Below are 14239 nucleotides of genomic sequence, written 5' to 3'. Positions count from 1 at the left end.
ATTTTCACTGTTCATCGTTACGGAAAATGCAAATAAGCAATTAAGAAGTCCTCATTTAATTATATTTTAATGGCTTTTATAAGTTTTCCATGACAATTTCTTCACACACTGTGATTTTCAGCGATATAAAGTATAATGTGACCTTCACCACCCCATCGAGCCCACATGTTTTATGCATCATTCTCATATGGCACATTTGCTGAATTTCTCAGGCATCAGAAATAGTAAAAAAAAAAAATACCTTAATAATAAAGTCTATTAACATGATTTCCAATGAAATTTTGCAATGGAAATTAATGCCAAAAATATGCTCTAAAACATAGTAGTTAAGAGAGTATATTATTTATGACCTTTGAATTGATTTAAGTAATCTGATTTGAAATCTAAAGTATTCTAAAGTATCCATATAGATTTCTTGCATGATAACTCGATAAAAAGTAGCAACAATTTCCTCAAATGTTCATGTTAAAGTTTAAATCTCGGCCCTGATAATCGCTAATTGAGCTGATAATTTGTGATGGTCGAATTTAGAGAACAGATCCTAATCACAGTGTTTGCAGAGAAATCTCAGTGCACAAAAACCTGAGTCAGAGAAGGCTTATCTTGTATTTTCTCCACACAACCACGAACACACACTAGGTGAGAAATGCGAAAGAGACCAACATATACTTTCCCTGGCTGATTTAGGTGGCAGAAAGGCACCGAGAGAGATATGATAAAGAGGCCCGTGTCAGCAGACTGTCTCCGTCTCTCTTCCCAGTGACTGAGAGAGTGCTGGAGTGCGCAAAGAGGCCCCCAGGGATTCTCCACATTGAGCCCCCCATGCGCGCCTTGGCGCGATCGAGTCTCTCTCTTTCTCTCTCTCCAGCCAGAGGGAAATTAATGGGGCACAGCTGTTGGTGGCGATGCCATTTTCCATTCCCATCACTGCACTTCTCTGATCCCACTTCTGAAGTGTGTGTCTTGAGCGCAAAAAAAGTGGGCATCTTTAGCATAATCCACAAGATATTGAGCACACTCTGTTGTGATAAGACAACCAAGCCAAAACCCACAGTCAAACCGAGAAATATGCCTCGATATCGTCTCCTTTGCGTGCTCAGGCACAAGGGCATGATTTGACGATAGAATAAAACACGAGACAATGCAAAAGAGTGAGATAAAAGGTGCTATGAGGAATTCTCTGGCTGTTATGTTGTCTTTCCTCTCCACTTCTCTCTCGTGTGTGTGCCTTCTTAGAAGGGCAAATATTTGTATGAAAAATTAGATTTAGGCTCTGTGAATGCATTCTCTTGTGCGCTTTTCCCTCCACAAACACCAATAATTTACATGGGAAAAGAGAATCAGACATTTTCACTTCCGTTTCTTTTCTCCTCCACCTCTTCTGCTAATCAATAAGTTCACTCACCACGTCTGCTGTCCACTTGCCCCTGGCTAGACTTTGGGGCATCGCCCAGGAGCCACTTGAGCTTCACTTTTGGGCGGAAAACAGCGAGGAAAAGCTAAAACCATCAAGCACAACCTTTGATATCACCTGAGGGCAAATACCCCAAAAAGCCCCTTTGCCCAGCCTATGGGGCCCCCCGAGGGCAATGCATGATAAATATACGGGATTTATCGCAATGTGCGACGCAATTTCAATAAACAGCACGGAACATTCGCGAGTGGAGCAGAAAAAGTGTTATAAATGCGTTCATTTCTGGTGAGACAGAAGAAAAGTGAGACAAAGAAGAGGCAGGAAAAACACATTTACACCCTACATATAAAGGAGATAATACCGTAATTTGACTACTGAGATGTTAACTTACCCCTAGCATATCAAATTATCGCACCCAATCACTTGAAAATGGAAGGAAAAGCAATTATTCGCAGCAATTGTATTGATTTGTCCTCTTCTCTGAATTTTCACGACAAAAATTGATGACAGCTGACAATGACAGTGGAGTTGCCATGCGTGTGCAATTTTGGGGGTGTCCGAGTGTGTGATTCTGTTTTGATTCGCATGCAGTGGCGGATTGTTTATTTTGCATAATTTCCCTGCTTTGCAGTATTGTTGGCAGTTTTAGAATATTGCAATAGACGGATAAGAACTCAATAATCCCTATCTAAGTGATAGATTTAGCACATAAAGTGCATTTCGAGGGGAAAAGTGAATAGAAAATCAGTTGCAAACTAACCTCACTATGCAGATGTTCCGGAAGTTTGCCTCATGCAGGATTTTCTCAAGGAATTTAACTCCAGTCGTGAGGACAACACTCAGACTCAGTTCTTCAGCTGCCAATGACTTCCCCAAGCCAGCAGTGGATGTGGAGAAGCTGGAAGAGGACCTATTTGGCCGGGAGGTAGGACAGGCTTGGACAGAGAGGAAGAATAAGCGCTATCCAAATCGACCAAAGCGATCTAGATCGTCTAATTCAACTGATAACAACACGAAAAAAGTTGAGCTGAAAATCGACAAAGACACAGATTTAGCTTATGCTGATCTCCACCACAAAGATCCAATAATCAGGTTAGCAAAACAGACAACAAGTCAAAATGATTTTTATTAATTGAATGCGTATCTCTCAGGGATGCAATGATGCTCCTCAGATCAGGGAAGAAGCTGAAGAAGGGTGGTCTGCTTCTGCTAGAGGGACGTCGCCTTATTGAGGATGCGCTCAAATGTAACGTTCGCATGAGGAAGCTGTTTTTCAGTCGTCCGGAAGATCTTCAAGATCTGGCTGAGCAAATCAAAATGAGCCCCACAAAAACTGAACTCTACAGAATAACATATAAAGACTTGACCCTGTGGTCACAATTGACCACTTCTCCAGGACTCATGGCTATTTTTGACCGCCCAGTTGTTGCTCACTCAGAAACGGAGAATATTTTGCCTATATCGGTGATCTGTGACAACATCCGAGAGCCTAGCAATCTCGGGAGTGTGATCAGAATGTGCGCAGCTCTGCCGTGTCGAGAGGTGCTGGTTATGAAAGGCTGCACTGATCCTTTCGAGCCGAAGTGTCTCCGAGGCGGAGCTGGAGCGCAATTCCATGTTCCAGTGAAGTATCCAGTTGCATGGGAGGAGCTGGAAGAGATCCTGCCGAAGGAGAACTCAGTCTTTGTGGCAGAAAGCAACCCGAAGAAGGCGCAAATGCTCACAAATGAATTTCCCGTGGACGTTGCTGAATATTGTCTTCCTAGCCAAGGAGATGAGCACCATATGACTGTCATTATAGGTGGCGAGACGCATGGCATATCCGAAGAGGGATATGGGTAAGGGATATTAGGGGAAATTAGGGCGATTTTCACATATTTTGCCTTTACAGATTGATGAAACTGTACGCAAACAGTGCTTGTCTTCATATTCCCGTGTCAGGAGGTGTGGAGAGCCTCAACACAGCGTCTGCCTTGGCGGTGATTCTCTTTGAGCTCCGCAGGAAGATCAACCAGAGGAAAATAGTGGAAAATGTGGAAAATTCTGAAGATATACAATAAAACGTTACACATTCGTAGCATTTGAAAGTATTTCATAGAAATGACGTTTAGAATTCTGAACATCGCGAGGCGAGGACATAGCAAAAACATGGCGTCGCTGTCAGTGCGGTGAAGAAAATCTCCAGAGATTTTTTTGAGAAGAAAATGCGTTCTAAATAATATCTAAGCCACAATGAAATATCTCGCAAAAGTGTGAATAAATTGTGATTTAGTCATTTCCACAAGAATTAGGCGTGTAAAGTGAGAAGTTTTTATGATATTTGGCGGGTGAAGTTTTCCGGCGTTTGGCGACAGGAAAACGTTTTGCAGGGTGAAAAATTAGTCAGAGAAACTCTAACTCATATCATTGTTGGTGAGGATGTACAATGGCATTGGGCTCACGACGCCCCGGGGCTCCGGGACGAATGGGCACGTGCAGAGGAATTGGGCGTTTGTGCGTCCGGGCAAGAAGGACTCAGCGTCCGTGACGTACAAGACAGACGATGATCTGGCCAAGTTGGACGCTCAGGCCAGCAAGGGACCCAATCAGGACATCCTCGATCACGAGCGGAAGCGCAAAATTGAGGTGAAGTGTGCAGAACTGGAAGAGATCCTTGAGAAGCAGGGGTAAGAATTGTGTTTGGCGTGCTACTCTCGAGCAAATCCTTATGACTCTCTTCCTTTCCCTGTGTTCGCAGGTATCCGCTGAATGAGATCATGGACAAGGTCGATGCCTACCGGCTGAAGTTGCTGAATCAGGGCCGTGAGGATGTGCCACGCGACGAATTCGGGCGGATCCAGTGAGTATATTTATCGATAAAACGGATGTTGTATGTTGCGAAAAAGTGGGCTGCGCCACTCCCCCAAGAGTTCTGGGGACATGCCAATTGATGAGCCCAAAATTGCATTCCCCCTGCGTCTGGCAGTCCACGGGAAGTGGCTCGCAATTTATTGCTTTGCGGAGTATCGATTCCCCACGTCACTCTGCCGCTTGTGGGCAAAATGGCGAAGGATGCGCACAGCATCCCTGCTCATCTCAGCGCCTCCACCCATTTTGCCGGCCATGGGACGGATCCAGCCGCAAAGTGTCCCTCAAACATCCACTGTCCAGTGGTGTGTTATCAATAAGAAATGGCTTTCACTTTGCGCGCATGGAGTGAGATAAGGAAATTCGTAAAGAGACATAAATAAATATGGTTATTCTTAGCCACATCCTATGTGTTTAGTTGAAGGAATATCACTGACCTTTAACACTCTCTCAGTGAGTCATTTTCAATAAGTTGCTATTCTGTCTAGATGGTTGAAGTTTGTAGTGGGAAAATGCTGAAAAATCCTTTATTTACTTGCATTCAATCTTATTTTATTCACTTTTGTGCCTCAGGCCGAGCGCCTGAGATTTACGCTTCCTAAATACACCCCTGGGATGCTGATGCAGGATATTTTGTCATCTCTTTTCGCCCTTTTCCGAGTGGCGCAGGACAGTTCGCATCATGGCGTCCTCAAAAAGGTGTATTCGTGAAAATTCATCCGTGATAATAGACTTCCTCAAGTGTTATACACACTTTCCTTTCTGCAAAAGACAAAAGGCCTTCCCTCTAATTGCCACTAAACAATGAGGTGTATTTAAATGTTTCTAGTCTTGTGCATTCTGTGGTGTGGCAAAGAAAGGAAATTTATGATTTTTCGTGCAATTTTCACTGTTACAAAAGAGACACGAGGCAAAGAAATCGATAAAAGAGCGAAAAGAGCGCTTCTCTGTGGAAAATTCTGACGAAGGGAAAAGTGAAGAAATGTAATCCTTATTTAATGGGAGAAAAAGAAGCTTTGCTTTCAATATGTCTTCTTTATTTAAAATACAAATTGACTCCTCACCCTTGGCACAGGATGGGGTGTGCAAATGGTTGCGTAAGTGATTTTCGCATCACAGAGTCAGTCCGATGCTCGTCACCCCTTGAAAATGTGTGAAAACTGATTGAAAACGATGAGGTGAAAGTGTGAAATGGGGACAAAAAGCAGCATGAGGAGAGGCGTTATGTAAAATCACAAAAATAAACTTGCGAGAAAATCACAAAAGTCTTCCAAGGAGGTTTTTCTCCAATACATATATAATCAATTCATCTTTCGTCAAGGGATTCAGTTTTAGTTGAGATCCCAGGGATGAATCAAGTGTTATTCTGTGAGAGTTTCTAAATAAATGTAGTAAAAGAAGTCTTCCATGAAAATTTTTGCTATAAATAAATAAAGATAAGAAGTAAATGTATTTAAGAAGAAAGTGAGAATTCTTGAGTATAAATTCATAGTCTTCCAAAAATAATAATAATAATAAGTAAAAAAAAAGAGAAAATATGGAAAACGGAAAAGAAGTGTGGAGTGAAACGGTGGCAACGATAAAGAATGGCAGTGTCTTGGCATGTCACATTGAGACGACGGAACATTGTCAGAAGATTGGAAGGAAGTTCACGCCAAAAGCCTTCCGCAGACTCAGAGCGAAGAGGCCCAAGAATTTCTTCGAGCATGACAATCGCTTGCTCTCCCAGAATCATCATCCGAGGAAATTCTTCCCTCTGGACGACAGTGAAGACTCAGAATCGCCGGTTCCGGTGAAGTCTTTCGTGTCGCATGACTTTCCCAATGCAAAGATCACATTTCGGCCCAAAGGTGGTCAGAAGAAGTTGATGCAAATGAACAGCAAAATGCGGCGCGTGGTGCAATACAGGCAGAACAGGATGAAGAGGAAGGCGGGCGTCCAGAATGCACGCTGCTGCTGCCACTGCGCATGCTTCAAGAAGCCCGCCGTGGCGAAGAAGTGCAACGCCAAGGCGGCGGGAGCTCATGCAGTCAGGGGAAGGAATGCCAGAGGGATGAATCGCTCGAAGCGTGGCAAATTCAACGGGTGCAAGTCTGTTAGGTATTTGTGGTTCTTCTCAACTAATCCTTATTCGGTTTCTTCACACATCAAAAGTGTATTACTGAAGTCGCTTTCCATACCAGAATTATCGTCCTGAGGTTGGATTAGTGGTGAAAAGAGAGTTCAGAAGCGAAGTGGTGGAAATAAAACAAGTGTTTTTTTAATATTTACACTCAGTTAAGCAAGATTTGAGACTGTTTCGAATGTGTAAATTGCGTTGTTTTGCTTGGAAGTTAATTGTGACGTTTCCAATCTAACTTGTTATCATTAACAATTTTTTGTGCAGCTTAATTTGTCCTTGCAGGATTGCTTAGTTAGTGTTAAAACAAGAATTGAATATAAATCTACATTTGAAATATGAATTTGGGTTGAAAAGAATACAAGGATGACGCGCGATGATTGAAGAAAATGTGATTTCTGTCTATAAATATAAGATTTAGGTTATTTTCGAGATACAATTTATGAATATGAATTCTATGAAGTTTTTATGAGCTTTTGAGTGTGATTTATTTATTTTTCCTCATTGAATTTGTGTCTTCCAGAGTCCGCGAGACTCATCAAGTTGCCGCGGCGCAGCAGGAGAAGAATGCAAGGCTGAGGGAGGCTTTTGGCATTTCGGAGTACTTCATGGAGGGCACAAGTCTGGATCCTGAGCGCAAAGCCAAGGAGGATCTGGCCAAAAGCATGGCTCTCCAGGCTGAATTGATGGCGCAGAAGGAGGCGGACAGGCTGAGGAACAAAAAGTACACGCTGGTGAAGACGCCGTCGCCGGAAAAGGAGGAGCCGAAGGAGAAGAAGAAAAAGAAGAAAAAGACGCGCGATGTGTAAGTTTTTTGGATTTACAGGAAATTATAGCAAATACTTCATGAATTGGTGTAATTTTTTTTTCACTAAACACACACAGATCATCCAGTCCAGAGCGGAAGAAGGAGAAAAAGTCAAAGAAGTCAAAGAAGAAGAAGGAAAAGTAAGTAATTATTAATATAATTGTAACATTCAGAAAATATTCACTATAGTTTTTCTCTGTTTGGTTTCAAAGTTTGTAACTCAATCTTATTACTTTGGACAAATGTTCTTTTTTTATTCCTTTACCTCCTCTTGGCTTATTCACATGAACGAACACACAATGTTCATAAATATTAGTTTTAGCCATTTCTCATAAGGGTAAGTAACATTCTGTTGAATTTAATCCATTAGCGATGACAAATCCTTTAAGATAGTAAGATAACAAGTAACTGAAATGTAAATTGAGAAAAAAAATGGTTTTTCTTTTTTCGTTCCAATTTGCATGCTTCCAGAGTGAATAAAAATACCAATCTTTTCGATAAGGATATTTTGTCTTTTTGTTTCTTTAAATTTTTTGTGGTTTGATTAAAAGTGCAAGATCCAAAGCAAGATTTGATGGGGGTGAAGAGATAATCCATAAATAAGAAAAAAACACACTTTTCCCTTTAACTCAACTTTATTCACGAAAATCTCTATTTTTTCTAAAGACAGACCATTATTGATGAAAACGTAATGAAGGTAAAATAAAACAAAAGTAAATAAATTGTATGGAAAAAAAGAATGTAAAATGAGAGAAAGAGAGAAAGACATGATGGAAATCATGTTCCGATGTGCTGCCCTTATTTTATATATCATCCCTTTTGTGAACAGATCATTTTGTTATATATTTATCCTGTTTTGTGGAATTGTGCTGATGTTTTTTTGAGAGATCTTGTATGATCAGTTGGAAGTTTTCATTTTTCTTTCTTTATTTTTTGTTTGGAGGAGTTGAAATTGAGAAAATATTTAGGAAAAGAAAAAAAAATTACTTATTTTTCAAACCCTTTTTTCATTGACATTTTTATGAATTGTGTATGGTTGTATTTTATGTTGTGTTCTGTTTTCTCCATTTTTGCAAACAGATCGAAAAAGCGGAAGAGCTCAAAGAAGGCAAAAGCTGACTCGGGCAGTGACTCATCGGGCGATTCGTCGGATTCTGACGATTCGGATAGTGAGGATGATCGCAAGAGGAAGAGATCCTCGAAGAAAGACAAGGTGATTTTGTAGTTGATCGCAAGCAACAATGTTTTTTTGTGTGTGGTTTTTCTCTCTCTTTCAGGCCATTTATTTCTGAACCCCTCAACCGATGCTTTTCCGTCGGTGGAGGGGGGAAAAGAAAGAAGAAAGAACAGCAATATAATCATTTTCTTTCTCTTATGTTTGAAAAAAAAAACTTTAACGATCGCGATCTTCAAGAATGTGTAAATAATACTTTTACACGTAGAGTAATATAACATGATCTCTGCTGAGCTGTACAAAGGAAAATACATTTGCATCCTATGTTTACTTTCCTTTCATTCATCCTACTTTCTTTTCATTCTTTTTCTGTACTCATATTTGATGTGAGCGTGAAGTGTGAAGAAGATCCAATTTTGGGTGAATTTAGCAATGTGTGACTGAGAGAGAAGCGTTAGAATTAATTTATATATCGAGTGCAATTCTTGCCTCGCGGTTAGCATAATAAAAGAAATGTTAAGAGCTTTTTTGATCCACGAAATTGATTCAGAGATATTATTGTGATTTATATGCGATTTATGAGAAAAAAAATTAGTTCATTTAGAATTTTCAAAGAAAAAAGTCTGGACAACTTTTTCCTGAATATTCTTCTTTTTGCCATTATTTTTTTTGTCTCTCAAATGAACCACAACAGAAGAGGTGAAAAAATGTGAACAATTATTGTTTTGTTTGACTCTGATTGCTTCATTAAATAGGATAGCTCTCAAGGCAGATCCTTAATAAGTTGCTGTAAGTATTTTGACAATAAAATTCTCGTGCGCGTTAAATAAAACCAATTAAAAAAAACAGACCCATTATAAGAAATATAACAGTGAAGAAGATTTAAGTACAAAGATCACCTTCAAAACGTCTTTGTCCCCTTTTATCTGACAAATATGTATATTTGTTTGTTTTTCTTATCTGTTTCACTACCTGTGCAATATCTATATATTTTGTCTGTCTCTTTTACATGTGATTGTGATTAATTAACATCAAACATCTTTCCATAGTCTTAATATACAATATATAAATATATATGCAAATTTCTAGATGTAAACATTTGTTGGAAAAGTCAATGAGTAATTTCGATTACAAGCATTTTCACATTAGGTGGTTGATTTTATACTGGCAATTCATAGCTTCTTTTTGTTTTCTTTTCTTTTCTTCTCTAAAATGCTGCTGAAACATCATTTTACAGTAAAACAATTTTTGATGCTGATTTTTTTTATTCTTGTGATTGTTTTTCAGTATAATTTTTTTTTTGAATTACACGTTGAAAAAGTGTGGAAATGGTTTATCTAACTGTGCTATTTTTATCTCATTTCGCAGAAAAAGAAATCCAAGAAGAAGAAACGCTCAGAATCAGAAAAATCCAGAAGCAGGTGAGTCTGAATTCAAATCGTATCTACTAACTTATCATTTATCTGTATGTCTTATTGTGTCTTTCGTAGCTCTCCTGAGGTCAGCAAGAAACGCTCGTCGAAGCATCAGGACAAGCGACGACGCGAGGAAGTGGAGAAGAAGAGTGATCGTCGGGAGAAGCATGAGAGTCGTCGAAAGGATCGCGAAGATTCGCGTGAGAAGAAGAAGTCATCGCCACGTCGAGCAGCGTCACCGCGATCGCGGAAGAAGAGTCCATCGCCAAAGCGCTCCAAGTACAGTCAGAAGTCCTCGAGTCCGGCGAGAGATCATCGCCAGCGATCGGGATCTGATGAGCGACGGCGAAAGGGACGTCGTCGCAGTGTGACGCCGGCAAAGGAGAGCCGCAGGAGGGCTTCGAGATCGCGCTCGGCACAGAGATCACGGTCGCCAAGGCGTAACAGGTCGCGTGAGCGTAAGAATCGCACGCCCAGTCCGAGGGTGACAAAGAGGAAGCCACAGGAAGAGTCTCGTGAGAGTAAATCGCCATCGCGCAAGCGAAGTCGCGTATCAGGAGAGCGAAAGAAGAGATCGCCATCGGTTGAGACTGGGAAAATGAGGCGAAAGCCAGCTGAAGATCCCAGACCGACGACTTCCAGGAGTGGCAGGGATGAGGATGTCAAGAGAGTGAGTTCTAAGCGTAGATCACGGTCGGGATCGAGTAACTCATCAGCGCTGAGTTATTCGCCGGCACGACGTAATCCTGAACGATACAAGGAAATTCTACAACGAAAGGCAGATGAGAAGAAGGTGCAGAGCAAGACGCCGCCGAGGAAGAGACAGCCAAGTCGTGGCAGGACGCCATCGCCGCCCAAGAGGAGTGTTGACAAGTCGAGTGTTAAGTCACGATCGCGCTCGAGGGAGAGGAAGCGCGCACCTCTGAAGCCTGTCGTGCGCGTGCAGACGCTGGCCGAGAGGGAGGAGAGTGCTGACAGTACAGAGGAGGCGCGTGGAGCCAGAGACTATCCGGAAGCTGATCTGTTTATGAAGCGAATTGACTTGGAACCGAAGGATCTCGACTTGCTGATTGCGCTGAAAAGTGGCCTGGCGGCAAAGGCGAAGGAGACAATTGAGAAGAAGCGCACGAATGAGTCCACAACACCTCAGGCTCATTCCTCGCGTATCCCGATCAGTGTGCCACTGTCTCTGCCCCAGGTGGCAATGGCGGCGTCCAGTGGGGAGAAGTTGGTGGAGTTTCAGCAACGAACGTCATCGTCTTCCTCCTCTTCGGCGTCCTCATCATCAGGCTCTTCGTCATCCGACTCAGATGACGAGAGTCCGCGAAAGCCGGAGAAAGCGAAGATCATGATCACGCCGTTTAAGATCAACGAGCGCGCCTCGCCCAAGAGGAAGCCAGACGAGAAGGTGGACACTCCGCCAAGCAAGCCGGCGAAGCCAAGTCCGCATCCTGTGCAGAACTCACCGAAGCCCAAGATAGATTCAACGTCGGGAAATGCTCAGAATCAGGGGAGGAAGTCGAGAAGTCGATCAAGATCGTCTAAAAGGTTGGGAAAGAAGAGTGAGGATTTTATCCATAAGATTGTGGCTGAATTAATTGATTTTGCAGATCTCGCTACTCTTCATCGTCGAGTGGCTCAAGCACTGGCAGTTCAGCTTCCAGGAGTCACTCGTCGCGCTCCAGCCGCTCGGGCAGCAGGAGCAGCAGCTCTGGGAGTTCCTCAGCATCCTCCAGGCGGTCACGATCGCGCTCTACTGATCGCTCACGATCACCATCGATTCCACGTCGACGAGGATCACCAAGCTTCCTGGATCGGCGCCGGATCACGAGGTGAGTCAGTCACTATCACTCCGGATCACGCTAGTTTGCACGGTTATTTTATGTTTATTCCATTTTTATGTTTCTCTTTTTTTATTTTCTAGTAAAGAGAGATCCCATTATCGCCGATAATTTGATGTGGTTTTCTTTAGTGAGAGAATTATTATTATTATTTTGGATTTTTATTTCAACCGAACAATGACGATTTATAGAGACACACTGGCAATTGTTTTCAGTTGAGAGTGAGAGACTTTATTTCCATCCCACAATCACACGTTTGAGGATATGATTTATTGAGGAATTTCATTGAGTTGGAATGCTATTTGAGTTTCTGCATTAAATACAAATTTGTAAAGACTTTTGACACACACTTTTTTTCTTTGATTTCCTCCAGCTTTAGCGATGATTTGTTGTTTTTGCATCTCTCCTGCATGTAGTTTTGTCACTTGTGTGTTGTGTATTAACCAAATTAACACTGATTAACACCGTTCAAGCGCACGGAAGCGGCCGATTCCCTATCATCGACCGACGCCCTCGAGTCCGTCGAGTGGCAGCAGCTACAGCTCTGCATTCAGTCGCGTCGGCTCCAGAAGCAAGAGTCGCACGGCGTCGCCGCACTAGATGACTAACAGAAATGCCATCGTAATCTAACAGCAATCAGCAATTTAATGTGTTTAGGATTGAATGTATCCACTAGTGGACTGTCCTCTCACTCCCCCTCAAATCCAACATTCCCATCTTCACACACTCACGCACCCCTGAAGAATCTAGTCTAGAGTTGTTTTCTAACGCTTGTTTTTCGTGCAATTTCCTCTTAATCACACACGCTCAAAGTGTCTCATGATTTTTTTTTCCCTTTTTCAAAAACTAATTTATTTCCAATGCATGATATTTTGTAACAAACACCATAAAAATGCTCCAAAAGCTACTCGCCCAGCAGTAAAAGAATATATAAAAAGTATGGAATATATCGAAAAATCAAACAATTAAAAATGCCTCTCTTTCGAGTTTCCCCAAAAAAATTACTCCGTCTTCTTGGCCACTTGGCGTCGCTTGTTGGCTAGGAAGATGATCCAGAAGAAGCCAATGATGTTGGCCGTGAAGACGCGCAAGAAGGGTGGCAGGAATGTGATGTTGATGAAGGCAAAGAGCGAGAGGTACTTCCAGTTGGCCTGCAACACTGGCCAGTAGAGTCTGTAGAGGTTCGCGAAGGCCACCTGATGGCTGTTGCCCTCGAAGCGCGACAGGAAGTAGAGTGAGCACAGCTGGAAGAGGGGCGTGAATGTGAGGCGCTCCAGCAGAAATTGGTAGAATTTGCGGAATCTCAGCTCGTCAGACACAATGCGATCCAAGAACAGGTAGAAGTAGTGAGGCAGTGTTCCGCCGAAGAGTAATCTGTGGACAGCAAAATTGATCATTTATGGTGAAAACACAGCATTTGTCTGGCGAAAATTGATCGAGTTCATCTCTTTCTTCACCACGCGTGTCGTGTATTTTCCTCGCGTGGTGAAGAAAGAGATGAACTCGATCAATTTTCGCCAGACAAATGCTGTGTTTTCACCATAAGATCCTTTGGCGTTCTTCCCGTATTTGCCTTTGAAATACAGCTGGATAGACAATTAAGTAATATATTAATAAAACCCAAATCTAAAGAAAGTTTTATAAGCCATATAGATATTTTCTTTAGTGCTTAATTCAATAAAAAGGTCAGAATATTAAATTCTTTGTTTGCTACAATTAAACTTGTGTGCAATTGATGCAATTGAACCATTTCGTAGTTTTCAACAAGGATTCCTGAGACTTTTCTCTCGAAGGGAATTCACGCTGAAAAGCAACTATGAGAATAAGACGTTGACTTTGTAATCATCTCAATGTTTTTCGCTGAGTACAGCAATTACAAGTTATCAAAAACTGATATGGGATTTGCGTGAGCTCCGAGTTGAGCTCCTGATAAGATTCTCTACTCGCGTATTCTCTACACAGACTCCTGCGCGATCCTCGACCGCTCGCTATCTCTCACCCAAACAATCCATAGGCGCCGGCGCTGTGCGGATTGATCTCCTTGCTGCCGGAAATCTTCTGGGACACGACATTACCCGCGGTGGCGATGACACAGCTGGAAAGGTGAGGAGATGAATTAGTAATTTGGGTCGCCGCGAAACTCTGCGCTTACCTTGTGAGTGATTTAGTCCTGATTGGGTGATTGAACAATTGCTCAAAGTATGCGCCGATTAAATTGTAAATTGGCTTCGAAAGCGACATTTTTACCCTCCTTTTTTCACTGCAAATTCTCTGTCGCTAGCAAATTCAAGTACTCAAATAAATTATGTACGAATGGAGAGGTGAGAGTGAGATAAGGCGCTCTCTTCTGTTTTCCCCGGATTAATCTCACTGTACTCTGGATTGGGTCGAAGGTTAAGGGAGATTTTACAAATTTCACACGTTGGTGTGACTTTTCTGTAGTTTTAAAAGAATTAAAGGGTATTCTGAAGGGTATTTTCTTGGGATTTTCACTAATTGTTTACAAAACTCGCGATCAGCTGCACTCTTTCATCGCGATCCACTAATGAAAGTCACTTATTGGAATTCCGACGGAATTGTCCGATGTTGCCACAAATTTTGACGTTACCAATAATCGTTAA

The 14239-nt window shown here is 42.0% G+C and overlaps 3 protein-coding genes across 5 annotated transcripts; 2 read left to right on the top strand and 1 right to left on the bottom strand.

Moving 5' to 3' along the window:
* The first annotated feature begins 1942 nt into the window (after window positions 1-1942).
* Window positions 1943-3487, top strand: LOC132259651 (rRNA methyltransferase 3, mitochondrial). Its single transcript, XM_059757374.1, has 3 exons — window positions 1943-2506; window positions 2566-3252; window positions 3306-3487. The coding sequence occupies exons 1-3, from the start codon at window positions 2181-2183 to the stop codon at window positions 3472-3474; spliced, it is 1182 nt and encodes a 393-aa protein (XP_059613357.1). The 5' UTR covers window positions 1943-2180; the 3' UTR covers window positions 3475-3487.
* Window positions 3488-3548: 61 nt separating this feature from the next.
* Window positions 3549-12589, top strand: LOC132259636 (serine/arginine repetitive matrix protein 2). Of its 3 annotated transcripts, XM_059757349.1 has the most exons (9): window positions 3549-4080; window positions 4152-4253; window positions 6904-7185; window positions 7266-7328; window positions 8269-8401; window positions 9731-9783; window positions 9853-11325; window positions 11388-11609; window positions 12092-12586. In XM_059757349.1, the coding sequence occupies exons 1-9, from the start codon at window positions 3833-3835 to the stop codon at window positions 12216-12218; spliced, it is 2703 nt and encodes a 900-aa protein (XP_059613332.1). In that variant the 5' UTR covers window positions 3549-3832; the 3' UTR covers window positions 12219-12586. The 3 variants fall into 3 exon arrangements, with proteins under 3 accessions (XP_059613332.1, XP_059613330.1, XP_059613331.1); XM_059757347.1 differs by lacking the exons at window positions 3549-4080; window positions 4152-4253 and adding an exon at window positions 5030-6361 and having other exon boundaries at window positions 12092-12589; XM_059757348.1 differs by lacking the exons at window positions 3549-4080; window positions 4152-4253; window positions 12092-12586 and adding exons at window positions 5032-6361; window positions 11702-11982.
* On the bottom strand, window positions 12462-14160 carry LOC132259658 (peroxisomal membrane protein 2). The gene is made up of 3 exons (XM_059757383.1): window positions 13771-14160; window positions 13618-13713; window positions 12462-12992 (listed from the first exon to the last, which is right to left on the bottom strand). Exons 1-3 carry the CDS (start codon window positions 13857-13859, stop codon window positions 12620-12622), a joined length of 558 nt encoding a protein of 185 aa, XP_059613366.1. The 5' UTR covers window positions 13860-14160; the 3' UTR covers window positions 12462-12619.
* Window positions 14161-14239: the final 79 nt, after the last annotated feature.

This window comes from Phlebotomus argentipes, unplaced genomic scaffold (assembly GCF_947086385.1).
Source record: "Phlebotomus argentipes unplaced genomic scaffold, Phlebotomus argentipes genome assembly scaffold_18, whole genome shotgun sequence".
Taxonomy (NCBI): Eukaryota; Metazoa; Arthropoda; class Insecta; order Diptera; family Psychodidae; genus Phlebotomus; species Phlebotomus argentipes.
Note: the sequence above shows the minus strand (reverse complement) of the source record. Positions and strands in the feature narration are given on the sequence as shown.

Bases quoted from the DNA above. Each gene is read 5' to 3' on its own strand.
- LOC132259651 (XM_059757374.1), top strand. From the start codon at position 2,181: ATGCAGATGTTCCGGAAGTTTGCCTCATGCAGGATTTTCTCAAGGAAT. The intron at 2,507-2,565 runs GTTAGCAAAACA...CGTATCTCTCAG, and splicing joins CACAAAGATCCAATAATCAG to GGATGCAATGATGCTCCTCA. The intron at 3,253-3,305 runs GTAAGGGATATT...TTGCCTTTACAG, and splicing joins ATATCCGAAGAGGGATATGG to ATTGATGAAACTGTACGCAA.
- LOC132259636 (XM_059757347.1), top strand. From the start codon at position 5,799: ATGGAAAACGGAAAAGAAGTGTGGAGTGAAACGGTGGCAACGATAAAG. The intron at 7,186-7,265 runs GTAAGTTTTTTG...AAACACACACAG, and splicing joins AAGAAAAAGACGCGCGATGT to ATCATCCAGTCCAGAGCGGA. The intron at 11,610-12,091 runs GTGAGTCAGTCA...ACACCGTTCAAG, and splicing joins GATCGGCGCCGGATCACGAG to CGCACGGAAGCGGCCGATTC.
- LOC132259658 (XM_059757383.1), bottom strand. From the start codon at position 13,859: ATGTCGCTTTCGAAGCCAATTTACAATTTAATCGGCGCATACTTTGAG. The intron at 13,714-13,770 runs GTAAGCGCAGAG...TCACCTTTCCAG, and splicing joins AGGACTAAATCACTCACAAG to CTGTGTCATCGCCACCGCGG. The intron at 12,993-13,617 runs GTGAGAGATAGC...TGCTGTCCACAG, and splicing joins GGCGCCTATGGATTGTTTGG to ATTACTCTTCGGCGGAACAC.